This window comes from Ovis canadensis, chromosome 2 (genome assembly GCF_042477335.2).
Source record: "Ovis canadensis isolate MfBH-ARS-UI-01 breed Bighorn chromosome 2, ARS-UI_OviCan_v2, whole genome shotgun sequence".
NCBI classification, from domain to species: domain Eukaryota; kingdom Metazoa; phylum Chordata; class Mammalia; order Artiodactyla; family Bovidae; genus Ovis; species Ovis canadensis.
In genome coordinates, this window is record NC_091246.1 from 253,670,144 (window position 1) to 253,695,299 (window position 25,156).

General features: G+C 52.8%; 1 protein-coding gene across 2 annotated transcripts in view; it reads right to left on the reverse strand.

The window, feature by feature from the left end:
- Positions 1-25,156, reverse strand: part of IGSF21 (immunoglobin superfamily member 21) — a 273,463-nt gene that overhangs the window by 117,757 nt on the left and 130,550 nt on the right. The window contains exons 1-2 of one of the 2 annotated variants that reach the window (XM_069575136.1): positions 14,904-15,319; positions 14,102-14,235 (exon numbers count right to left, since the gene is read on the reverse strand). The exons of the other annotated variant lie outside the window; for it this stretch is intronic. Coding sequence (XP_069431237.1) covers positions 14,102-14,235; positions 14,904-15,021 — 252 coding nt within the window. The 5' untranslated portion in view covers positions 15,022-15,319. Of the gene's footprint in view, positions 1-14,101; positions 14,236-14,903; positions 15,320-25,156 lie in introns of those variants that run through there. 2 annotated transcript variants of the gene reach the window in all.

Genomic DNA, 25,156 nt, shown 5'->3' on the forward strand with positions numbered 1-25,156 from the left:
AGGCGTGGCAAACCTTCCCAGCAACTCTTCCCATTGACTGAGCGCCTCCTAGATGCCGAGCTCTAGGCCTAGGACTCCTTACCTACACTGTGCCACTGAGTCCTAATAACAACCCCAAGAGGCCAGTGGCATGAGCCCCCGTTACGAAGAAAAGAAGTCTAAAGTTCAGACAGGTTAAGTATTAATAACTAACTCAAGGTGTAACGGCAAAATGGCAGAGGAGGGGCTAGAACCCGTGGTCTCTTCACAGCCCACCCACTGCTGCTCAGGAGCTTGGAGGCAGAAAAGAGAGAGAGCAGCCTTGGGGCAGCAAGCCCCAGCACCCCCTCCTCCCTGCCTCCACTTCCGCTTAGATCTCACCAGATGTGGCCAAGAGGGGAACTTTGCCCTAGGCATTTCCCCAGCTGCTCGTCCTTCAGGACTTGCTGGGGAAGGAGAAATCCAGAGTCGCTTTATAGCGTGGAGAGGCCTGTGGGGTCCTAGTGGCTACCTCGACAGCTGGGGCAAGTCCACAGCCTCCTCTGGGCCACTCTCTCTACCTGATAAATACAGAGAGTAGTCCTGGACATCTCTAAAAGCCATTCCAGGGCTAAGCTCCAGGGTCTTATGACCATGTCTTTCCAAAGCATTGGTTGGACAGTATCTCAGCCTACTGACCTTAGGGAATCAGAGAAAAAGCCACCTGGGTCTTTGACTTCATCCTGTGAAGGAAAATTTAAATGTTTTCATTGCAAGGGATTATAATGACCGGTCCCATCACCTCATGGCAAATAGATGGGGAAACGATGGAAACAGTGAGAGACTTTATTTTGGGGGGGGCTCCAAATCACTGCAGATGGTGACTGCAGCCATGAAATCAAGATGCTTGCTCCTTGGAAGAAAAGCTATGACAAACTTAGACAACATATTAAAAAGCAGAGACATTACTTTGCCGACAAAGGTCCATCTAGTCGAAGCTACAGTTTTTCCAGTGGTCATGTATGGATGTGAGAGTTGGACCATGAAGAAGGCCGAAGTTTGAAGAATTGATGTTTTTGAGCTGTGGTGTTGGAGAAGACTCTTGAGAGTTCCTTGGACTGCAGAGAGATCCAACCAGTCAATTCTAAAGGAAATCAGTCCTAAATAATCATTGGAAGGATTGATGCTGAAGCTGAAGTTCCAATACTTTGGCTCCCTGATGCAAAGAGCTGACTCACTAGAAAAGACCCTGATGCTGGGAAAGATCAAAGGCAGGAGGAGAGGGGATGACAGAGGACGAGATGGTTGGATGGCATCACTGACTTGATGGACATGAGTTTGAGCAAGCTCCAAGAGATGGTGAAGGACAGGGAAGCCTGGCGTGCTGCAGTCCGTGGGGTTGCACAGAGGCAGACGTGACTGAGTGACTGAACAACAGCAAAAATTTAGTGGAGGCCTCCTGGTCCAGCGTAGTAGCAGATGTGTTTCAATGTTACATTATCTGTCCATTTCTCTGCATCCCCATCACTACCATCTCTGCCTGAGTTGCCATCATTCCTCACCTGGAAGCTGCAAGAGCCTCCCAATTCTTCTCTCCACTCTGGTCCTTAGAAGAGACAGTGCTGGGTGATCACCAAATCTCCATGCTATCTTCTTCCAGGGCATCTGGCCAAACCATGTTTCTCAGCCTCCCCTGCAGTTGCAGCCATGTGGCAGAGTTCTGGCCAACAGAATGTGAGCATAAATGCCCTAAACCACTTCATGGACCCTTTAAAGGGGTCCTCTTTTGGGGGTAACCATGCACAATGAGAGGGCAGAGCCACAAGGTGAAAGAACCCTGGGCTCCCGAGCCACCTCATGGAGGAGAGCTGCCCTGGAGACGGATCACCCAGATCCAACTTTTCGTGAACAAGAAACCCACCTTTGTTGCATTAAGCCACTGAGACTTGGGGGTCACTTGTTAGTGCAGCACAACCGGGACCCCGACTCACACGGGCCCCTGCAGTCCGCCTTCTCTACCACAGCTGGGGAACCATTTCCAGAACACAAATCTGAATGATCTTTGACCCGCATCGCTCCCCACTTAAAACTCTCCACTAAGTCCCACAGTACACAATGAATAAGAACCTGCGTGACGTCTACCTGTCTCCTCTCTGCTCCCCGCCCCCCTCCCACTGTGTTCCAGGCACACCTGTGACCTCTGGGCAGTGTCACCGAGCTCAGCCTTCCACAGACACTTCTGCTGCCTGCAGGCTTCCCCCTCGGATCGCTGCGTGACCCCTCCTGGTCATATAGAGCCGTGCCACTGTGATTCCCTAAGAGGCACCTTTCTGACCAGCCAACCCAGGAAGCCCGGGCACCCTCTCTCACATCGCCCTAAATTATCTGCCCCACACTTATCGCCACCTGATACTTTCTTGCTAACTAGTTAATGAATGGTCTTTCTCCCCGCCCCGCCCCCCCCCCCCCCCCCCCCACTAGCGCAGGGAGAGGGCCTGCCTTATTCACCGCTATCTGCCAGTGTCTGGAATAGCTCCTGGCTTCCAGGACACACTTGCTTACTGCTCCTGGACCAGGACCATTCACTCTTACAGCTCCGCGAGGTGGGAGTCAGCAAAGAGGAAACTGAGGCCCAGCGAGGTCAAATCCAGTCAATGACAGTGCTCCGCCTGGCTCTGCCTAACTCCACACACATCCTCTTTCTCCTCTGTAATTTTTGCCTCTTTTGAAGATATTTAATTACATAGGGTTTATGATCCAACACAGAGAAGACAGCTACTCTGTCTTCAGCAATTTCTCTTAACTCAGCCCTCGCCCTAGGCGGTTCCCGGTCGGATGGGGAAGACGCGGTCCTTTTCATCTGAAAGCTCACACAGGCTGCGGCTGAAGACAGAGTCCACGCACCTGAGCGGATCCCAGGGGCATTTACAAAGCGGCATTGAGGGGAGTCAGCGGTCAGAGCACCTGCGGATCCACCCGGAGAGGGAGAGAGGGAGGGCACGAGAGAGACGGAAGGACAGAGAGACACAGACCGGGAGGTGTGAGCGGGGGCCATCCGCACCTCCCTCCCGAGTGAGAGGCGGCGAGCAGGCTGCCCCGTGGGCAGGGGAAGTGGATGCTGTCGCGGCTCGCCCTGACGGCGGGAGGTGAGTCTGAGGACACGCCGAGGGGAGACAGTGGGGTCCCGGGGCCTGGGGTGCAGTTTCTGACCACTGCCGACCCCTGCACCAGCGGGTTTCGTTGCTGCGTCAAAGACCCCAAGCTCGCCCCCATGAGCCGGTGCGGGGAGGGGCAGCTAGACCTAGGATGAGAGCAAGCCCCGGAGCCTAAGGCTGGAGCTTCTTCTCTGGCCGTTTCTCGTACTTCAACCAGAGAGATTTACGGCCCAGGGTGAGGAGAGACAGCTGGGCTCGGGTTGTGAAGGGGCTGAAGGGGTGAGCCGTCCAGCCACGCCCTCCAAGCTCAGAGAGGCTGCCCAGGAGCTGCCTTTGCACAGAGCTCCGCCCGCCGGGACGCTTGGCGTCACCCCTCACCTGTTCCACCTGGTGAAATGACGCCGGCGCCCAGGCCTCAGCCCACCCGGACGCCACCTCCTGCCTGAGGGCCCGTCACCTGCCCCCACGCAGCGTCTTACTCCACGGCTGGGTCCCCAGCAAACCCCCGGCCCCCAGCCATCCCCTGCGCCCCGGCCCCCGGCGCCGTCGCCCGCACTCAGCTGCCCTCAAGGCTCTCCTGGATCCCTGCGGCAGCCGCCAGCCCAGAGCCCCCACCTCCACCCAGCCTCCCCTCCTTAACCTCACAGCCGCCGGCGACCAGCCAGCAGTCCCCAACCTTTCCCAGTCGTGAAAGACAGTGTTTCCACTGACCGGGGGTGGGGTGAGGTGAGGTGGGGGGAAGGGTTTCAAGAGGATGCAAGCGCATCACAGTCATTCCGCCGTTCACTTCTAATCCAGCGCTGCTGCTGACCCGGCGGGAGGAACCGATCCGTGGCCCGGAGCTTGGAGACTCCTGGCGCTGGGCGTGCCTGCCGCTCCTCTGCCTGAAAAGGGGTTCCCCTCTTTGCCCTCAGGGTTAAGGTCAAGCATCTTATCAAGAAGAATACGTGATCTAGGCCCCAGTCATCCCTCCGGTTGCTCTTCTGCTTCTTCACCTCTTCCCGTCTAGACCCCAGCTAGACGGCCCACTCTAAGTTTCCGGCTCGCCGTAACTGCTCCCCTTTCAGGGGGCTGCACAGGCTTTTGGCCCAGTTGATCTCATTCCGCAACTCGTTGCTCCTACCTTCCTCCTTCGGGAAGCCAGCCCAGACCATCCAAGTCTGGGTTGGGTGTGCATACTACATAACCCCTCCCTCACCCAACACACGGTTCCGATCTATGCCAGCTGCATTCCCCAATGGGATGGAAGCTCCCTGGGGGCAGGGAGAACCTGTCTTGTTCAGTGCTGTCCTCTCAGCACCTACCACAGAGCCTGGAGCCTCGGGTGTCCATGAAATATCTGTTAAGTAAATAAATGACGTGGGGATGTAGGATGGACGAATGATTTTCACCGAGGGCACCTTGCCCCAGAGAACTCACCATGTGGTATCACTGGGCCTTGTCTAACCTACACCTGTGTCCTAAGGACCATGGTCTAGAGCTTCCCGAGGGTCTTAGCAGTAAAGAATCCCCCAACAAAGCAGGAGACGTGGGTTTGATCCCTGGGTTGGGAAGATCCCCCGCAGAAGGAAATGGCTACCTGCTCCAGTATTCTTGGAAATCCCATGGACAGAGGAGTCTGGCAGGTCACAGTCCACGGAATTGCAAAAGGCTGGACACGACTTAGCAACTAAACAACAAGGACCGTGGTGGGCAAAAGCAAGATATTGGGTCATTTCTCAAGGCTCCATGAGGGAGGCTGTCTGTCTGCTTTGGTAGGTGCCATTTTCCCAGCCCCCTCCCCTCTAATGGTCTGGAAATTCACAACTGCTCGTTGTGCTGGTCTAATGGAAAATCCCAGTGTTGTTTCTCCACAGAAGCATCTATAAATCAGGCTGCACAACTCTGACAGTGCCACAGAGGCGGCCTCCAGCCGTCTGCCCAGAGCGCCCCCACATTGTGCAAAGTTTAGAGACATAGAGAGGGGTTAATTCTGACCTCTTGAAATGAATCGCAGTGTCTCCCTTCAAAGTCCAGTCAGCCAGCATGGGCCAGCTCCCACTGTGTGCACAGCCCCGGGTGGAGAGCATGGGAGGGACAGAGGAGGCGGGGGCAGCGGGGCAGACTCAGCTGCGGGACATCGGCAATCCCAACCAGCTGGCGGCCTCTTCTTTGGCGTGTTCTTCGGGCACCTCTCCCCAGGGCTAGGAAAGCATCCTCCGTGCCCTGTAGACACCTCCATGCCTGGCTTTTCCATTTGAGTGCTTACTTCTTTTTGCTCACGCTCTATTGGGCAGACTGTGAATGCATGGAAGGAGAGGCTTGGGAAAGCAGCTGATGTTTCGGAGTACTCACTAAATGAGAGTGTAGACACTGAAGCCAAACCTCCAGGGTTAGAATCCCACTTCTTTAACTTACTAGCTGTATGATCTTAAGCAAGCTGTTCCCCCTCTGTGCCTCAGTCTCCTCATCTGTAAAATGGGGCCAAGGAGAGTACTTTCCCATAGGGTTGCTATGAGGATTAAATGAGCTAACATATGTAAAGTGCTTGGACAGTGTCTAGTCTCAAACCAGTGCTCAGTAAATGTTCGCTTCTATTATATTGTGATTGATATTATTTGCCAGGTAAATATGTCAAGCTGGAATCAAGATTGTCAGGAGAAATATCAATAACCTCTGATATGCAGATGACCTCACCCTTAGGGCAGAAAGTGAAGAACTAAAGAGCCTCTCAATGAAAGTGCAAGGGAGAGTGAAAAAATTGGCTTAAAGCTCAACATTCAGAAAATGAAGATCATGGCATCCGGTCCCATCACTTCATGGCAAATAGATGGGGAAACAGTGGAAACAGTGGCTGACTTTATTTTGGGGGGCTCCAAAACCACTGCAGATGGTGATTGCAGCCATGAAATTAAAAGACGCTTACTCCTTGGAAGGAAAGTTATGACCAACCTAGACAGCATATTAAAGAGCAGAGATGTTACTTTGCCAACAAAGGTCCATCCAGTCAAGGCTATGGTTTTTCCAGTAGTCATGTATGGATGTGAGAGTTGGACCATAAAGAAAGCTGAACCCCGAAGAATAATGCTTTTGAACTGTGGTGTTGGAGAAGACTCTTGAGAGTCCCTTGGACTGCAAGGAGATCCAACCAGTCCATCCTAAAGGCGATCAGTCCTGAATATTGATTGGAAGGACTGATGTTGAAGCTGAAACTCCAATATTTGGGCCACCTGATGCGAAGAACTGACTCACTGTAAAAGACCCTGATTCTGGGAAAGATTGAAGGCAAGAGGAGAAGGGGACGACAGAGGATGAGATGGTTGGACGGCAAGACTGACATAATGGACATGGGTTTGGGTAAACTCCGGGAGTTGGTGATGGACAGGGAGGCCTGGCATGCTGCAGTCCATGGGGTCACAAAGAGTCAGACATGACTGAGCGACTGAACTGAACTGAACTGATGGTGAGCACTTGCCAGAATGCTCTCATTTTATCCTCACTGTCCCTCGGGGCGGGGTGGGGGGAGGGTGGTATTAATCCCCTCATTTTCCGGGTAAGGGGACAGAGGCTTTGGAGGCCGGTGACCTGCCACCCCCACCGCAAGCTGCTCCTGGTCGAGGCTCGCTGGCCAGAGCTCCAGGGCGGCTACGGGGAACTCACCCCTTGTTCCCATCCCTCAAGGCCCCGCTCTGCCAAGTGCTCTAGAAACTCACACTCAGAGGACATGCCCTCCTTCTCTGCCACCACACAGGGTGGCAAAGACAGGCAGCAGGGGGGACTGGGGGGGCCGGTGCCACGTGGGGTCTTGATGGTCCAGGGGAGGAAGAATATACACCTGCTGCTCCCGCCCCCAGACAGGCCAGAGCCCCTGTTTTGACTCTGGAAGCCTGACAGAGCTGGCCTCACCCTTGGGTCACCTAGGCCGGCAGCCCCGGGAAGTGGAAGACACACGCTGACCGACCACCTCAGGAGAACGAGACCGCAGCTAGCACGGGGCTCTGGGGTCAGAAGGACCTGGGTTTGAGTTCCAGCCCTGCACTTGTGGGAAATCACACATCCGAGCCTCAGTCTCCCCATCTGTGCAATGGGGCTGCTTATAGCTCCTGCTTCTGATGGTGCATGGACAACTCTTAGCTTAAAGCCTGGCATGACATAAATCACCAGGAGGAATTTGTTCTCTCTTGCTTGAAACCCAAGCAGCTTCCAAATAGCCTCAGCAGCTGACGAATTTCCCCAAATCTTCTGAGAACCTGGAGTGGGGGGGTGTGCTGAGCCCCAGGGCTGCCTGGGACCCCAGGAGGCTCTCAAGCTTGGGGCTTGTGTGGGCAGCACAGCCCTTTGGTGCCACAAGGCCATGCTAAACAGGCTGCCACAAACCCAGACAGCAGTTTGGTGTGAATGAATATGAAGCATCCCAAGCATGGGGCTGGGGGATCAGGGCCAGTGCTGTGTCGGCTCCCTTTGCCTTCTTAGGCAGGCGTGACTTCAGGGACATCACAACGAGACACCAGCTGCCATCTTTGTGGGAAGCCAGAGGTGGAGAGACTGCAGAGGCTGAGCCGGAGGCTGCAGTCCTAAGCTCCACGAGGATAATTAAGTTGACTGGTGTTGGATAGAGGGAGATTACAAGATACAGGTTCCCAGGGATGTGAGATGCTGGCAAAGGGAGGGGGCCTGTCTGCCCAGTGATGAGATGGGGTAATGAGCTCAAAAGCACCCAGAGCAGGACGACGGGCAGGAGATGTGGGGCCCGAGGCAGCAGGAGCGCTGGGCAAAGTGGAGCCTGTTGGGGACCGAGATGCAGACAGTCTCTCAGAGATGCTCATTCAGGGAGCAAGACAGCATCACCCGCAGGTTCGGGGGCGAGCCTGGGAGCACAGCCTGCTGCAACTCCATCCTCAGCCCCTCGGGGCTGCTTGGGGAAGAAATGAACTGAAATATTAGCACCTTTTTCATTCAAGCAAGTTCCAGATTCAAAGGCAGAAAGAGGGACAGAGAGCTGAACAGTTCAAGGCCAGGTTTCAGAGTCAGGGCATCTCTCTTCCCTTTCCCTGCAAGAAATGACGCTTTTTCACAGGGATGTCTGGTTGCAAAGTTCTGGCTCCCCTTGGGGTTCAAGGTTACCTACTCCTGCTCTTGAAAGGGGGGGGGGGCATCAGTCAGGAGAATACTTGGCATGAGGGTTAGTGGTGTTTGAATCCTGATCAGAATCTAAGTGCATTTGGGACATGATGGGATTCCTTCTGGTCTTCAGGCCTCTGTTCTCAATACATCTGCCAAAGAAGGTATACCAACGACTTCATCTTCCAAACACAGCAAGAGTAATCGAAGAAGCAGAGCCTGACTTGGTGCCTGGCGCATACCAGGCGCTCATCGCATACTGTTCACTGATAAATGAAATCTACCCAAAAAATGCAAAAAAGGGAAGACATGAAATGTCAGCTGAGGAAATTGAATGCCTAAAGAATACAAGGAAAGCCACCACATGCTTATTAAAGAGAATAAATGAATTCATCTAATTTGTTGGATGCAAGATAAAGCCACAAAAAAATCAATTGCATGGCATTCTTATATCCCAGAGATCCACAGAAAATCCGATGAAAACGATTCCATTTATAATAATAAAATATAAATACTTGAGAGTGCTTTTAATTTGGGACACAAGATATTTGTTCAAAGAAATTATAAAAACCCAACGGAGGCTCAATATTATGGAAACTATCAACATAATTCATTACACTAGTAAATTAAAGGAGAAAAACCATATGATTATTTCAATCGATTCTTAAGAAGCACTTAATTAATTTTTCTTTATAAAAGCTCTAAGTGAAATTGGAATAGAAGTAATAATCAGCATCAAATACCACACAATGTTAAATGCAATCCTACAAAAAAAACAAAGTAAGACAAGGAAATATTTTGTAAGCATTCTGAAGGTTTCAGGCAATGGCATAAAGTAAGAAATTATAAGTTCAATGAGTAATAACATACCAATATTTATACAGTGCCAGGCACTGTCCTAAGTTCATTGAATGAGATGAGAAAACTGGGGCATAGAGAGTTTAAGTAACTTGCTCAGAGTCACAAAGCTTCTAAGTGGCCAAGCTCGGATTTGAATCTCAGTGATCTGGTCCCAGGACATGTGCTTTTATACATTATGAGATATTGTCTCTCAGGTGTTGAAAAAGAAAGGTTGTCGTTTGCAAATAATACAGCTGTTCCGTCGCTCAGTCCTGTCTGACTCTTTGCGACCCTGTGGACTGCGGCACATCAGGCTTCCCTGTCCTTCACCATCTCCCAGAGCTTGCTCAAGCTCATGTCCATTGAGTCAGTGATGCCATCCAACCATCTCACCCTCTGTTGCCCCCTTCTCCTCCTGCCTTCAATCTTTCTCAGCATCAAGGTCTTTTCCAATGAGTCACCAAAAGGTCGAAATTAAACAAAAAGCCTATTAGAACTGACAAGTGTCAGTAAGATGCTTGCATAAAAGGCCCACGTTCAAACATCACCGACTTCCTTCATTCCACGAGGCAGAAGCTCTCTACAGCAGCACCTCATGCCCTGCCTGGGACACAGTGGACCCTCGATAGCTAACTGCTGAAAGATGAATCAGTAGAGAGTACAGCATCGCTTAGAAAGGCCAGCATAGTTCAGCCATTGATTGCTCTATCAGCAATGCCGTTGGATTCCTTCGAGGGAGCCACTGAACAACTTCCCTCCAGCCTCCAGCCGGTCCTCCTCCAGCACGTGCTCTCAGACGCAGAAGAAGGCCCCTGCAACGACCCCTTCAAAGCAGAGACCCCCGCCTCTGCCATCTCAGCCTGACACCCAGATGGGGTTCTGGCACGCTATCCTGCAGCCCGTGTGCCCGGGAAACTAGAGCACCATCACGAGCTAACATATGGAAAGCCCTTCTGTAAGCTGGGAGTGGGCAACAAACAGCGTGATTTATCGTTCAGACGGGTGATTCTGAGAGGTTAGTGCCGTTTTCATCAGCCCATCTCACAGGCACTGACGTGGAGGCTAAGAGACCGAGCAGAAGGAGGAGGCGGGGCCGGAACTGAATTCAGATCTCTTGGCCTCCAGCACCTCTTTTGCTACGTGGCCTCTTCACCTCTGGTCCCTACACTCCTTGAGGCACAGGGTGGTCCTCTTTGGAACACCACCAAACAGAGGGTTCTGTACATCAGGTATCAGGTCGGGTCACCTTGGACTTTTAGGAACAGTGGATTTGCAGGGTGTTTAAAGAACACCACCAGGGCTGGGTGGTGGAGGGCAGGAGAAGGGAGACTGCCACGTCCAGACAGTGACAAAGGCTCCTGTGACCAGGAGCTGGGAAGACGCAGGTGGATTCTGGGTCTGCTTTGAGGGTTGACTCAAGGGAAGAGCTGTGGGGTGGGGGCAGGGGCAAGGGAAGGGAATGGGGGCGCAGGAAATATCCCTTTGGCTTAAGTAGTCTGGTCCCATCACTTCATGGCAAATAGATGGGGAAACAATGGGAACAATTAGAGGTTTTGTTTTGAGGGGCTCCAAAATCACTGCAGATGGTGACTGCAGCCACGAAATTAAAAGACACTTGCTCCTTGGAAGAAAAGTTATGACCAACCAAGACAGCATATTAAAAAGCAGAGACGTTACTTTGCCAACAAAGGTCTGTCTAGTCAAAGCTATGGTTTTTCCAGTAGTCATGTATGGATGTGAGAGTTGGACCATAAAGAAAGCTGAGTGCCAAAGAATTGGTGCTTCTGAACTGTGGTGTTGGAGAAGACTCTTGGACTGCAAGGAGATCCAACCAGTCCATCCTAAAGGAAATCAGTCCTGAATATTGATTGGAAGGACTGATGCTGAAGCTGAAACTCCAATCCTTTGGCCACCTGATACAAAGAGCTGACTCACTAGAAACGACCCTGATGCTGGGAAAGACTGAAGGCAGGAGGAGAAGGGGACGACAGAGGATGAGATGGTTGGAAGGCATCACCGACTCGATGGACATGAGTTTGAGTGAACTCCGGGAGTTGGTGATGGACAGGGAATCCCGGTGTGCTGCAGTCCATGGGGTCACAAAGAGCTGGACGAGCAACTGAGCGACTAAACGGAACTGAACTGAGCCTGAGGGATGGTGATGGCGTTTACTGAGATGGCAAACAATGGGAATGGGCCTGGGGGAGAAATACCGAATTTTGTACTGGCTGCATCAAGTCTGAGACGCTTATCAGATATTCTCCAGGAGAGGCCCAGAGATCTGTGAAACGACTGATGCTGCTCTTTTGCTTAAAATTCTTTGAATGCACCCGGTGGATAGAAGCCAAGCGCCACTGCCTGGAGCCTCAACTCCGGCTCATTCCGCTCGGGTTCCTTGCTGCTCTCAGCCTCCTCGTTCCCCTCTGCCTCTGTTCTTCACCAGCGCCCGGTGGGATTTCCATGGGCCACCCTCGGGGCCTTTGCACGTGCCCTGGCCTCTGCTGGTCATGCCCTCTGTCCGCTCCTTATTCCGAAACAGCCCCAGACTAGGGCGGGGCTCCGCTCGGCGGCTCTCCTAGCAGAGCGCAAGCCGGGGCCAGCATCTCAGTGCTGCAAACACAGCTCTGCATAGGCTGTTCCTTAAGTGGAAATAAACAGCTTTCCAACACCCTCAATTATTTTGGAAGCACCTGCTCACATATAATTAATGTGCCAATTAAAGTGATTATTATCACCATGAAAGCAGGTCCCCCAAGATGCCACTTGACAACACTTGTTTTGACTCGTCTGAGTTACTCTACCGCCTTGCAAAATAACAACAATAATAATAATCAACATATTCACTTCTTGAAGGAGAGTCTCCATTTCAGATTTTCCACACTCATCCAGGCCACCTGTCTCCCTCATCAGCAGGGTTCGTGAAGACTGGCTGCCCAGACCCAGCTCTGGACAGCAGCAGCACACACGTCGGCGGGCTCATCTAAGGGGCGTGGGCAGGCGCCCTGGGTGTGTGTGCGTGTGGGGAGGGGCGTGCAGGGAAGGGTGTGGAAGGAGAGGGTGCTGCCCTTTCTGCCTGTCTGCTCTGCTTGTGTGTTTGTCTCGGGGTAAGTGAACCATGCTGCCTGTGTCGTCTCTGCAGGAGGAAGCTGTGTTTCCCCCCGGGGTCCTCCTTCGGCACTGACAGCCCCGGTGTGGATCTGTGCCGCCGCCTCTGCAGACAGGTGGCTGCGGCTGCGTGATAATAAGGGCATCCTGAGGCGGCCAGCCCCGCCCTGGCCCCCGGCCCTCTCCAGCTAGCCCTGTGCCAGACCTAAGGCGGTTCCCCAAGAGGGATCCAGATGGCCACAGTCCACCCTGTGGATGCTAAGATCCTGCTGCGAGGAAGTCAGGCCGGAGGATGGACTCTGCTCCATCTTACTCTCTGCGGGGCTTGGGGTCAATTGCTTTACTTCTCTGAGCCTCAGTGTTCCCATCCCTAAAATGGACAATCGTATCAGCATCAGATGGCTTCTGTGGGCACCCAGTGGGGTGATTCTGTTAATGTCCCTGACATAGCACTGGACCTAAACCACAGTGATGGCATCGATGAGGAGGAGAAGAGAGAGGAGCCCCACGCCAGCAGGGTTCAGCCCCCAGGTTGCCTGTCACTCCAGGTGGAAATCCTTCCCACCCCCAGGAGGGTATTTATGACCTCCAGTTCCGTTCAGTTCAGTCACTCAGTTGTGTTTGACTCTTTGCAACCCTATGGACGGCAGCACGCCAGGCCTCCCTGTCCATCCACCAACTTCCGCAGTTTACTCAAACTCATGTCCATCGAGTCTGTGATGCCATCCAACCATCTCATCCTCTGTCATCCCCTTCTCCTCTTGCCTTCAGTGGAAGCTAAACAAGGAACAGGCTTTGGAAAGAAAGGCTTTGGGGCCAGAGGGCCGGTTTGAAGCTTGACCCAACTCCTCTTTAGCAGCACAACTCAGAGCAAGTTGCTTACGTGCCTCTAAGCTCAGTCTCCGGGCTCAGACATGAGAATTAGAGGGTCCAGCCTGCAGGGCCCTGTCCATCCGCCCCCAGTCCTCACCCTCCTCCCGAGACTCCCTGAGGTCTCTGAATGCCCACAGCCTCTTCTTTCACAGGAAAACTCAGGAGATGTGCCTGAGAGGCAGGCAGGGGCCAGACACCCCAAAGGCGATGTGGAGGCCTCGATGATGAGTCCCAGGCTGGTGGCGTGGGCACAGCTGTGCTTGGCCAGACTTCCGGCCGGCTCTGCTCTCCACCCTCATTAACTTCTTCACACACACAGCCGTGCCCTCTCAGCCCCCCAGGCATCTGACTCCTCCTTTCCTTTGAATGGTCACTCAAGGGTGGGGCACCCACATGAAGTAGATTCCCAGAACATCCACAGCCACCCTCCTCCCGGGGGAGCTAGGACTTTCTCGATTCCTGGCGTCCCACACTCGGTCGGTGGTCTAGCCAAGGGGGCCAGAGGCCCACGCCCACCTTGCCATGACGTCATCACTGGGCAGCTGACCTTGATACGGCGCAGAATTCCGGAGCTGAAATGGACAGGGTCATCCTGCTCTGGGCTCCCTTGGGCCGAGAAGACATAAATCCTTTCTATGGCATTTAATTTTTTTCGTACATTTATTTATATTTGACTGCTCTGGGTCTTCACTGCTGCACTCGGACTTTCTCTAGCTGCGGTGGGCAGGGGCTACGCTCTAGTTGTGGAGCACAGGCCTCCCCTTGCTCTGCAGCACAGGCCTCCCCTTGCTCTGCAGCACGGGCCCTAGGTGTGCCGGCTTCAGCAGCTGGCGCAGGGGCTTAGCTGTCCCGTGGCACGCGGGATCTTCCCGGAGCAGGGACTGAACCTGTGCCCACTGCATCGGCAGGTGGATGCTTAACCACTGGACCACCAAGGAAGCCCTTCATTGCGTTTTTGACAGGTAGCCACTGCAACTTTCGCTTAGACACTCTCAGGGGTAGGGGACTCGCCAGTCTCCAAGGCACCCCATCCATCGTTGAAAAGCTCCAAGTGTAAGAAAATTATTTACCTCATCCACTGAGAGTTTCGTTCCATGTCCCTCAGAGTCACACAGGCGGTCACTCACTGTCTCATTCATTCTCCAAGTTATGTGCTCAGATACAAACGGGACACCTTGGTCTTTACCAACAAGGCAGTTACATTCTGGAAGGGAGACATTCCACAATCAGTCCCCCTGCTGTGAGCTCTTAGCTAGCAGGCATTTGTCCTTTAGGGGAGTAGTTACCACAATTTCACAGAAATTTAACCGTCTTCTAGGCAATACCTGTTACCCTGCTTAACTACAAACTCCATAAAGACAAGACCCCACAGTTCGATTCCTGGAACAGGAAGTTCCCCTGGAGAAGGGATAGGCGACCCACTCCAGTGTTTCTTGGGCTTTCCTGGTGGCTCAGACAGTAGAGGATCCACCTGCAATGAGGAGACCCGGGTTTAATCTCCTGGTTGGGAAGATCCCCTAGAGAAGGGGATGGCAACCCACTCCAGTATTCGTGCCTGGAGAATCCCGTGGACAGAGGAGCCTGGTGAATTACAGTCCATGGGGTCCCAAGGAGTCAGACACGGCTGAGCAACTAACACTTAGCAACACCACTGCTCTTACTCAGGGCTCTAGTCTCAATGCTTGGCACACAGTAGGCGCTCAGGAAACACCTGCTGCATAAATGAACGTGAGCGCCCAGTGTGTTAAGTTCTGAGGTAGAGTTCTGACTATTTTAAGATGCCTGGGTCATAGCAATTGCATGAGAAAGAAGATGGAAGGGGACAGAGGATGGGGAAAGGTCTCGGGGTGGGGGGAGGGCACTGCAGCTGACCTTGAGGGCGAGTCAGAGTGTGCCAGATGGAGCGGGGAAGGTCTCGGAGGGCAGAGGACGCAGCCTGGGCATCAGCGTGAGGTGGGAAAGAGCAGCGGCATGCCGCAAGAGCCGTCATCAGGCCACGCGACTCCAGCGGCGGGCCCGCCCGGGGACTCGGTCGGCAGCAAGGCTGCAGGAAGTCAGCCAGTGGGCCTGAGTGAAGGACCACGCCTGCTGCGCCAGTGACCTTGTCCTTGGTTCCTAAGGCGACAGGGAATTCTCGCCAAGCGCAGGGCAGCTGCGGTGCGTTTTAGAAGAGGGCCAGGCTGTGCCTATCTGCGTCCAGGTGACTGCGCGATGGCCCTGGGGACACCTCTGAGGCCCTTGGGGAGAGGACACCGCCACTCTTCACATAGAGCCGACACGCCCGACACAGGGGAGGTGGGCAGAGGAGGGGAGGAGGGACTTACGCGGGAGGAGGGACTTACGCGGGAGGAGGGCGCGGAGCTGGGAGGAGGACGCGGAGCTGGGTTTCTGGGAGCCGGCTCTCATTTCAGCCCTGTTCCTTTGTCATTGGCGCGCTGGAGCGGAAGTTCACCTTTAATCGTCTTCTGACAAGTTAAGTCAGCCCCCTTGTCACTTAAACCCAGCAGGGCTCAACCAGGCAGAGTCGGCTGGAAATCACGCTCTGGGCTTAATATAGCTCTGGCATCCACTGGCTCAGAGGCCTGACAGCGTCTCTGACCGGGGTCTCCGCCCTGATGCAAAATTGCCTAAACCTCACCCCAGGCGGAACGTGGCTAGGAAGGGCCAGCCGCCCCTCCCAGGCTGGGTCTGCTTGGGGGTGAAGAAACCAAGGAAAGGGTGTTGGCTGCAAAGCAGGAAACAGCGCCTCCTACAGAGACCACCTCACTTCACTCTCATTTCACTGATGACGCTCCCGAGGCTCAGAGAGGGGCAGTCGCTTGCTCAAGGTCACACAGCCGGACAGTTTGCCCCCAGCCACTGGGCTTTTCTCGCCTGCATTTGGTGAGGACAGACTCCCCATCAACACATCCACCTCGGGTCTGCCAGTCTGTCCTGTCTTCCCTGCACGGACGCCCAGCAGGGGAGCCTGTTGCTGGTGGAGCCCACACGTGTGCCAGCAGAAACTCTTGTTTACTTGGTCACCCACTCCAACAGCTGGCAGCCGCCCCCGCCCCCCGTCACCAACAGTTCGGGAGCCAAGAGCTCTTATCAGCCTTAAGTAAGCACCTCCAAGAAGAGAAATGGTCTCATTGCCAATATCAGAAACCTGATCTTAATCCCCCAAAGAGGATAGATTTCTCTGGTCAGAGCCCCTCCTCTCGCACCACAGGCAGCAGGAAGAGCTGCCAAAGCGAGCGTGCCTCTCCCCCTCTTACCTCCTTCTTCCATCCGAGGGTGTCTGTGCGCCCATCTGGGTTGACTGGCCTGTGGCATCTGCACTGAGCCCAAACCACCCCGCTCTTCCCACCTAAAGCTGACTGCAGTATCCCTACCCGCTTGGGTCCCCAGAAAGCTTAAGGACCACAGGCTTCCTGTCACAGCCTTGCTGTCTCTTGGTCTCCGGGACCCATCCTGAGTGCTGCCCAGGTGACGCACGGGTGGAGGCAATGATGCTTACCACACACCACCCTCACAAGCCCTGGACAGTAGCTGCTGCCGTTTCAGCCTTTGAGGGGGCATCACAGACCCTTTAGAGAATATTGGGTCCCTTTTCCCTAAATATTGGGACTTCCCTGGTGGCTCAGATGGTAAAGCATCTGTCTACAATGTGGGAGACCTGGGTTCGATCCCTGGATCAGGAAGATCCCCTGGAGAAGGAAATGGCAATCCACTCCAGCACTATTGCCTAGAAAATCCCATGGACAGAGGAGCCTGGTAAGCTACAGTCCATGGGATTGCAAAGAGTCGGACACGACTGAGCGACTTCACTTTCCCTAAATAACACACATAGCATATTGGGCTTACTTTCTGGGGACCCAAGGACCCCTCAGGAGCCCATCCAGTCACTCCCTCAGGATCCAGAGATGCCCAGTGAGGACTCTGGTCCTGTGGGTACCACGGCACACCTCTGAGGAGCAGAGAAACAAAACTCAGCCACAGACACAAAGACAAGACCAATACAGTCCCAGGTGATTCTCTAATCAAAGAAAGAACGCACAAAATGCCGAGGGAACGAGAGCGGCAGGAGCTCGGAATTCGGCCTGGTGAGTGCAGCCAGGAGGCCTCGCAGAGGAGGGAGTGAGCAAGACTCGGCCAGGTGGAAAGGAGGCCAGAGGGACACGGGGGCAGCCCACGGCCCCTGCGCGGGTGAGGGGAGAGGCTTTTCTCTAGGCATCTCCTGTGTTTCACGCAAACCCCTGGGAGACTCTGTCAGTTCAGTTCAGTCGCTCAGTCATGTCTGACTCTTTGCAATCCCGTGGACTGCAGCACGCCAGGCCTCCCTGTCCATCACCAACTCCCGGAGCTTGCTCAAATTCATGTCCATTGAGTCGGTGATGCCATCCAACCATCTCACCCTCTGTCGTCCCCTTCTCCTCCCACCTTCAATCTTTCCCAGCATCAGGGTCTTTTCCAGTGAGTCAGTTCTTCTCATCAAGTGGCCAAAGGACTGGACTTTCAGCTTCAGCATCAGTCCTTCCAGTGAATATTCAGGACTGATCTCCTCTAAGATGGACTGGTTGGATCTCCTTGCAGTCCAAGGGACTCTCAAGAGTCTTCTCCAACACCACAGTTCAAAAGCATCAGTTCTTTGGTGCTCAGTCTTCTTTATAGCCCAGCTCTCGCATCCATACATGACTACTGGAAAAACCATAGCCTTGACTAGATGGACCTTTGTTCGCAAAGTAATGTCTCTGCTTTTTAATATGCTGTCTTGGTTGGTCATAGCTTTTCTTCCAAGGAGCAAGCATCTTTTAATTTCATGGATGCAGTCTGCAGTGATATTGGAGCCCAAGAAAATAAACTGTCACTGTTTCCACTGTTTCTCCATCTATTTCCCATGAAATGATGGGACCGGATGCCATGATGCTAGTTTTCTGAATGTTGAGTTTTCACCCAACTTTTTCACTCTCCTCTTGTACCTTCATCAAGAGGGTCTTTAGTTCTTCATTGCTTTCTGCCATAAAGGTGGTGTTGTCCGCATATCTGAGGTTACTGATATTTCTCATGCCAATCTTGATTCCAGCTTGTGCTTCATCCAGCCTGGCATTCACATAATGTGCTCTGCATAGAAGTTAAATAAGCAGGGTGACAATATACAGCCTTGATGTATTCTTTTCCTGATTTGGAACCAGTCTGTTGTTCCATGTCCAGTTCTAACTGTTGATTCTTGACCTGCATACAGGTTTCTCAAGAGGCAGGTCAGGTGGTCTGGTATTCCCATCTCTTTCAGAATTTTCCACAGTTTATTGTGATCCACACAGTCAAAGGCTTTGGCATAGTCAATAAAGCAGAAGTAGCTGTTTTTCTGAAACTCCCTTGCTTTTTTTTTGATCCAATGGATGTTGGCAATTTGATCTCTGGTTCCCCTGCTTTTTCTAAATTCAGCTTGAACATCTGGAAGTTCACAGGTCACATACTGTTGAAGCCTGGCTTGGAGCATTTTGAGCATTACTTTGCTAGCGTGTGAGATGAGTGCAACTGTGAGGTAGTTTGAGCATTCTTTGGTGTGGCTTTTCTTTGGGATTGGAGTGAAAACTGACCTTTTCCAGTGGCCACTGCTGAGTTTTCCAAATTTGCTGGTATATTGAGTGCAGCAGTTTCACAGCATCATCTTTTAGGATTTGAAATAGCTCAACTGGAACTCCATCACCTCCACTAGCTTTGCCCACTGGGGCAGAGGCTCTGGGCACAGCAGACCTGGGTGTGGCATAAGCCCTCTTGGAGGAGGTCGCCAGTAACCCCACCACAGAGCTGCCAGAACATACACAGGACTGGGGACACAGACTCTTGGAGGGCACAAACAGAACCCTGTGTGCACCAGGACCCGGGGGAAAGGAGCAGTGACCCCACAAGAGACTGACCCAGGCTTGCCCGGGAGTGCCCAGGAGTCTCCGGCGGAGGCGTGGGTGATGGTGGCTGCTGCAGGGTCAGGGCACTGAGCGCAGCAGTGCATCATGGGACCTTCTGAAGGAGTCGCCAGTGTCTTCATTATCTCCACCATAGTTTGGCCTCAGATCAAATAACAGGGAGAGAACACAGCCCCGCCCATCAACAGAAAATTGGATTAAAGATTTACTGAGCATGGCCCCGCCCGTCAGACAAGACCCAGTTTCCCTCACAGTCAGTCTCTCCTGTCAGGAAGCTTCCATAAGCCTCCATCAGAGGGCAGACAGACTGAAAACCACAATCACAGGAAACTAACCAATCTGATCACATGGACCACAGCCGTGTCTAACTCAGTGAAACTATGAGCCATGCTGTGTACGACCACCCAAGACAGGCGGGTCATGGTGGAGAGTTCTGGCAAAACATGGTCCCCTGGAGAAGGGAATGGCAAACCACTTCAGTATTCTTGCCTTAAGAACCCCATGAACAGTATGAAAAGGCAAAAAGATAGGACACTGAAAGATGAACTCCCCCGATTAGTAGGTGCCCAATATGCTACTGGAGATCAGTGGAGAAATAATTCCAGAAAGATGAAGAGATGGAGCCAAAGCAAAAACAAGACCCAGTAATGGACGTGACTGGTGACGGAAGGAAAGCCTGATGCTGTAGAGAGGAATATTGCGTAGGAACCTAAAGGCAAATTGAAAGTGGTCAAACAGGAGATGGCAAGAGTGAACATCGACATTTTAGGAATCAGTGAACTAAGATGGACTGGAAGGGGTGAATTTAACTCAGATGACCATTATATCTACTACTGTGGACAGGAATCCCTCAGAAGAAATGGAGTAGCCATCATGGTCAACAAGAGTCCAAAGTGCAGTACGTGGGAGACGCTTAGGGGAAATGAATCACAGACCTTTACAGTTTAATGATGCCTGGACTTGGAAGTGCTCCCTGGAGGGAAGGGGGTCCCCCATCTCCTCCTTTGCATGTCCAGCCCCATGTATGATGCTCAGTGCTGAGCAGGATCTTGGGAATGGCTGACATCCACAGGCCACTGAGTTCATGGGATGGATAGAGCTGGGATCTTTCCTTCAAATACCAAATGCATTGCTGTGTCCCGCTAGACTCCCCTATGCAACCACCTTCACAGTCTTGAAAAGAGATGCCATCGGTTCTGGATAGCAAGACTGGGGCATTTTGGAATAGGTAAGGCATTTGCTAGCTGATGAACAACATGCAAATGGAGATGGACCAAATAGAAGCAGTGGTGTCTTTACGCTGTCAGCAAAGGTTTGCCCAGAAGTTCAAGGTCAAACCCTTTTAATAGTCTCAACCTCAAGGCTTTGCCACAGCTGGTCTTAGCGCCCCCCTCAGCCCACTCCAGTCAGGCTTCTGCCCCTTCTCTAAGGAGGCTGCTCTGATCCAGGCCGCCAGCGGGCTCCATGATGCAAATTTGCGGACACTCCTTGATCCCTTTAAGTCCTCTCCCTGCAGCTCTGGGTGCAGATGACTCTTCTCTCTCTCGGACCACTTTCTTCCTTGGGGGTCCGGGTCTCCTCGCTCCGTCATCTTTCTTCATATCTTGCTGGCTGCTGCTTCTCAACCTCTCACTGGCTCACTTCTCTGTCTCCAAATTCTGGGCGCACGGGGTCCGCCCTAGGTGCCCTTCGCTTGGCCCCTCCCCCAAGTCAGCTTGTCTAGGCCCTTGGCTTTAGGTCCATCCACACTCTGTTGACCTCCAAGGGTAAATCTTTTGGTTCTGATCTCTCCCCAGGACCCTGGATTTAGCTTCCTCTGCTCCTCTGACTGTTCTATCTTCACATCTTAGCAGCACCTGGAACTTAACATGGCTGACAAAAAATCCTTCCGACCTTCTCCTCTGCGTACCCCCAGTCTCAGTAAGCAGCACCATCCCACATCTGGTGGTGAAACCGTGAAAGCCAGGTGCCACCCTGAATCTTGCCTTCCCCTGCCCTCCGCTTGTCAGCCAGTCCTTTGGACTCTACCTCCAAGTCACAGTAGAGTTTCTTTGCCCTCCCGTCACCTCCACGACTGTGGTCCTGATCCCCACCCAAGCCTCTGTTACCTGAACTGTTCTAATAACCCTGCTCCTAGTCTTACCTCCCGTGGTCCATTCAACCAGACATGATCTTTTAGTAAAGGTAACCAGATCCTGCTACTTCCCTGCTTAGACACCCCCCCCCCAAAGCTTCCTGCTGCCCTTAGACCCACTCCAGACCCCGTGGCTTGAAGCTCGAGGCCTGCGTGAGTGATCCCGCCCCTATTCCTCACCTCGTCTCCTAACTCTCCTTCACTCACTTCATTCCTGCCACGCAGTGGGCTCTCCTTCTGTTCTTTGTACATACAAAGCTCAGCCCCAACACAGGCCCTTTGCATCTGCTCTCTCCTCTGCCCAGAGTGTCCCATTTACCCCTCTTGGCATGGTGGGGTGCTTATTGCCTCTGAGGTCTCAGTTTAAATGGGAGTCTTTTCCTGACCACCCAGTCCCCTTCCATCACATCAGCCTATTTTAATGATGTGCGTCACTGTTATCATTCAAGGCTTCCCAGGTGGAGCTGGTGGTGAAGAGCTTGCTTGCGTGCAGGAGACATAGGAGACTGGAGTCCGATCCCTGGGTCAGGAAGATCCCCTGGAGGAGAGCATGGCAACCTACTCCAGTATTCTTGCCTGGAGAATTCCATGGACAGAGGAGCCTGGCGGGCTTCAGTCCATAGAGTCGCAAAGAGCTGGACACGACTGAGCAACTCAGCACACCCCTGCCATTATCTGGTGTTTTCGTGCTTATCTTTTCAGCTGCCTCCTGGTCCCCCAGCCCCCAGGTAAGGTCCATGAATTTAGGATCTAGTTGTCTTATTCCTTGATGCACTCCCGGTGCCTCAAAGTATCTGACTCGGTCACCACGTGCTGAACTAATGTTGAAGGAATGAATAGAGCAACCCCTCTACCAGTTTCCCAAACGCCAGGACTCGGTCCTGAGGTCTCAGTCTGGAAGATTACGGTGCAGGAACTGTAGGATGAGGCCCAGCTGTCGGTATGCTTTCGCTGCTGCTGCTGCTGCTGCTGCTGCTGCTGCTGCTAAGTCACGTCACTCGTGTCCGACTCTGTGTGACCCCATAGACGGCAGCCCACCAGGCTCCCCCGTCCCTGGGATGCTCCAGGCAAGAACAATGGAGTGGGTTGCCATTTCCTTCTCCAGTGCACGAAAGTGAAAAGTGAAAGTGAAGTCGCTCAGTCGTGCCCGACTCTTGGCGACCCCATGGACTGCAGCCTACCAGGCTTCTCCATCCAAGGGATTTTCCAGGCAAGAGTACTGGAGTGGGTCGCTAGCCCCTCTGAAAATTCTAAAGGGCAGAATGGACAGCTCCGGCTCCTTTGCAACCGAACTTCCCTTCAAGACCAAGCATCGGGGCTGCAGGAGTAGCAATTCACTCCGTGACCTCTAGAGGGAGCTCCCATCACTCCGCCCCACGGAGTAGATGTCTGATAGGGCTTCAGGGCAGATCCAATCTATGGTGGAGGGTGGAATTCAAAGACTGCAAGGGAATGAGACTCGGAACGACGCTTGCTTCCTTTCTCTGTCATTGCGTTTATCCTATAATCAGTTGCCCTTTGGTGGGCCTTCTCTCTGGTGCTTCCTCTTTCCTCTTACGTGACTGGTGTGACAAAATTCGGTACGGTACCTTCCTCATCAGGAAAAGCCTGCCCCTTTGGGAGGTCAGGGGGAAGGATGCAGACCTGGACAAGGCAGCTCAGCCAGCCTAACCCTGGCTCAGTGAAGACGGCTTCGTGTCTTCCTCGATCCCTCCCTCCCCCAGACCTTGGATCTGTAAGACCCAAGAGGAGGGTAACAAGGAGCAGCCAGACTGAGTGGCTGCCAGGCTGGGCTCCAAGCCAGAGCGGCCAAGGAGTGATGCAGCCCAGTCCTCTGGGACTTGGGCCCTGGTCTCCACTCATCACCAGGAGTACACCTGCCTTCCTGCCCCTGTGATATCATTGGACTGTAATGACCCTTTATAATCATCATTTTCCATTTTGTTTCAGACGACAAAACATTGGCAAGGACGGAGCCTGACAGAGAGCCCACGCCAGCCAAGCCGTTCCGAAGCAGCGTCTTGTTTCAGGGAGAGCAAGTGAGAGTAAGAGTCGCTCGGTCCTGTCTGACTCTTTGCCGCCCCACGGACTGTGGACTGTACAGTCCATGGACTTCTCCAGGCCAGAATACTGGAGTGGGGAGCCTTTCCCTTCACCAGGGGATCTTCCCCACCCAGGGATCAAACCCAGGTCTCCCGCATTGCAGGCGGATTCTTTACCAGCTGAGCCACAAGGGAAGCTCAGAGAGGGCTAAGATCCACTGAAACGGTTAAGCCATATGATAACATTTCCAAGAATTAAGTCCAGTGAGTTCACCAGCGTAACCATATAGCAACAAAGAGGGTACCAGCTTTAAGGATCACCTCTGCCCATCTTTGTTGGCAAGGCGGGTGGTAGGATGGAACTCAGGAGTCTCATCATGGGGGTCCTCCCAAAACACCTTCCCTCTCTGGATCCCTTGTTACCAAGAGACACGAGAGGACAAATGGTGACCGTTTACTGAACCGTTCCCATAAGCTTTTGTTGGGTGGAATAAAAGGGACTGGCCTTGTTTAGCTGCAGACATTATCTTGTTTATGCCTGCAATGTAGGTGGTTTCATGCCCAATTTCAGATGAGGTTTCTAAAGCAGAAAGGTTAGGTCACTGCCCGAAGTCATGTGCCCAGCCTCCGGGCTTAATCCTTTCTCTAATGGCTCAGAGCAGCCATAAACCCACACTGCAGAGGCAGCCCCAGAGCAGGACCTCACCCCGGCCAAGCAGCATCGTGGAGGAGGCATCTCCGACCACTAAACAAACGCCCAGGCGCGCACTCCCCACCAGGTGGGGGAGGCACGGTAAGGGGCTTCTGAGAGTGGCGGCGTTATCGCTCTCAGTAGATCGCCCCCCTATCTAGCTTCATGGCGCTCTTACTGTGGCCTCGTAACCTGGGCCCAGCGCAGCTCTGGGGAACAAATCGTGAAGGAAAGAGACGGAACAAAAGAAAGATGATAAAATAAAACTGCTGTGAAAGGTTAAATTCCCAGGATTCTCTGTGGTTGTTTAATGGATTTCTATGACAGTAACAGACCTTTGGCTTTGCCTGCCGGGCAGGTGACCTCCAAGTAAATGAGTTTAGACAGCATTCCCGAATAAGAAATGTTCCTTTCCCCTCAACCCCACACTCCACAAAGGCTCCTGAGGATACAAAGACTCACACTCAATCCCCGAGCAGACAGATACGATCAGCTGGACACAAAATCCCACCTGATACGGAAGTGGGCTACCTGGCATGGTCTGTCAAAATGTGTATTTCCACCTCTAATATCTACTCATGTAGCAAATATTTACTGAGATGGCTCTCCATTAAGCGTTGTGGATGTAGTGGGGAAAAGACGTGGCCTTTGTGATCAGGATGCTCATGGTCCAGTGGACAGACAGCTGTTTGGACCTAATGAGATACAAGTTGGACTGCAGACACCCCCGACCCCCAGAGAGCAATCACAGAGGAGGAAGTGTCTAGAACTTCCTGCAGAAGCCAGGGAAGGGGCAGCATGAGCCAAGACGTAGCCTTTTCAGATGGCCTCAGTGTCTTCCTCTGAAAAACAGGCTTAACAATACCACCAGCCTCAGTGTCAGCGCGAAAATGAAATGCTAAGGAAGCGTTACTCGCTCAGTCATGTCTGACTCTTTGCGACCCCACAGACTATAGCCTGCCAGGCTCCTCTGTCCATGGAATTCTCTGGGCAAGGATACTGAGATGAGTAGCCATTCCCTTTTCCAGGGCATCTTCCTGACCCAGGAATCGAACCTGGGTCTCCTGCATTGCAGGCAGATTCTTTACCAGCTGAGCCAATAGGGAAGCCTCAGATGAGACGTAGCCATGTCTGTAAAGCCCTCAATCCAATGCCTGGCATGGAGTAAGCGTTCAATAACGCTACTCACTCAGATTAGTGTTAGCAGACTCACGGAATGAGTCTCCAAGTTCAGGTATAAATGGATAGAAATGACTAAGAAGAGGATAACATTTATCATTTGTTTTCTAGAGTGAAGTGAAAGTCGCGCAGTCGTGTCTGACTCTTTGCGATCCCATGGACTGTAGTCC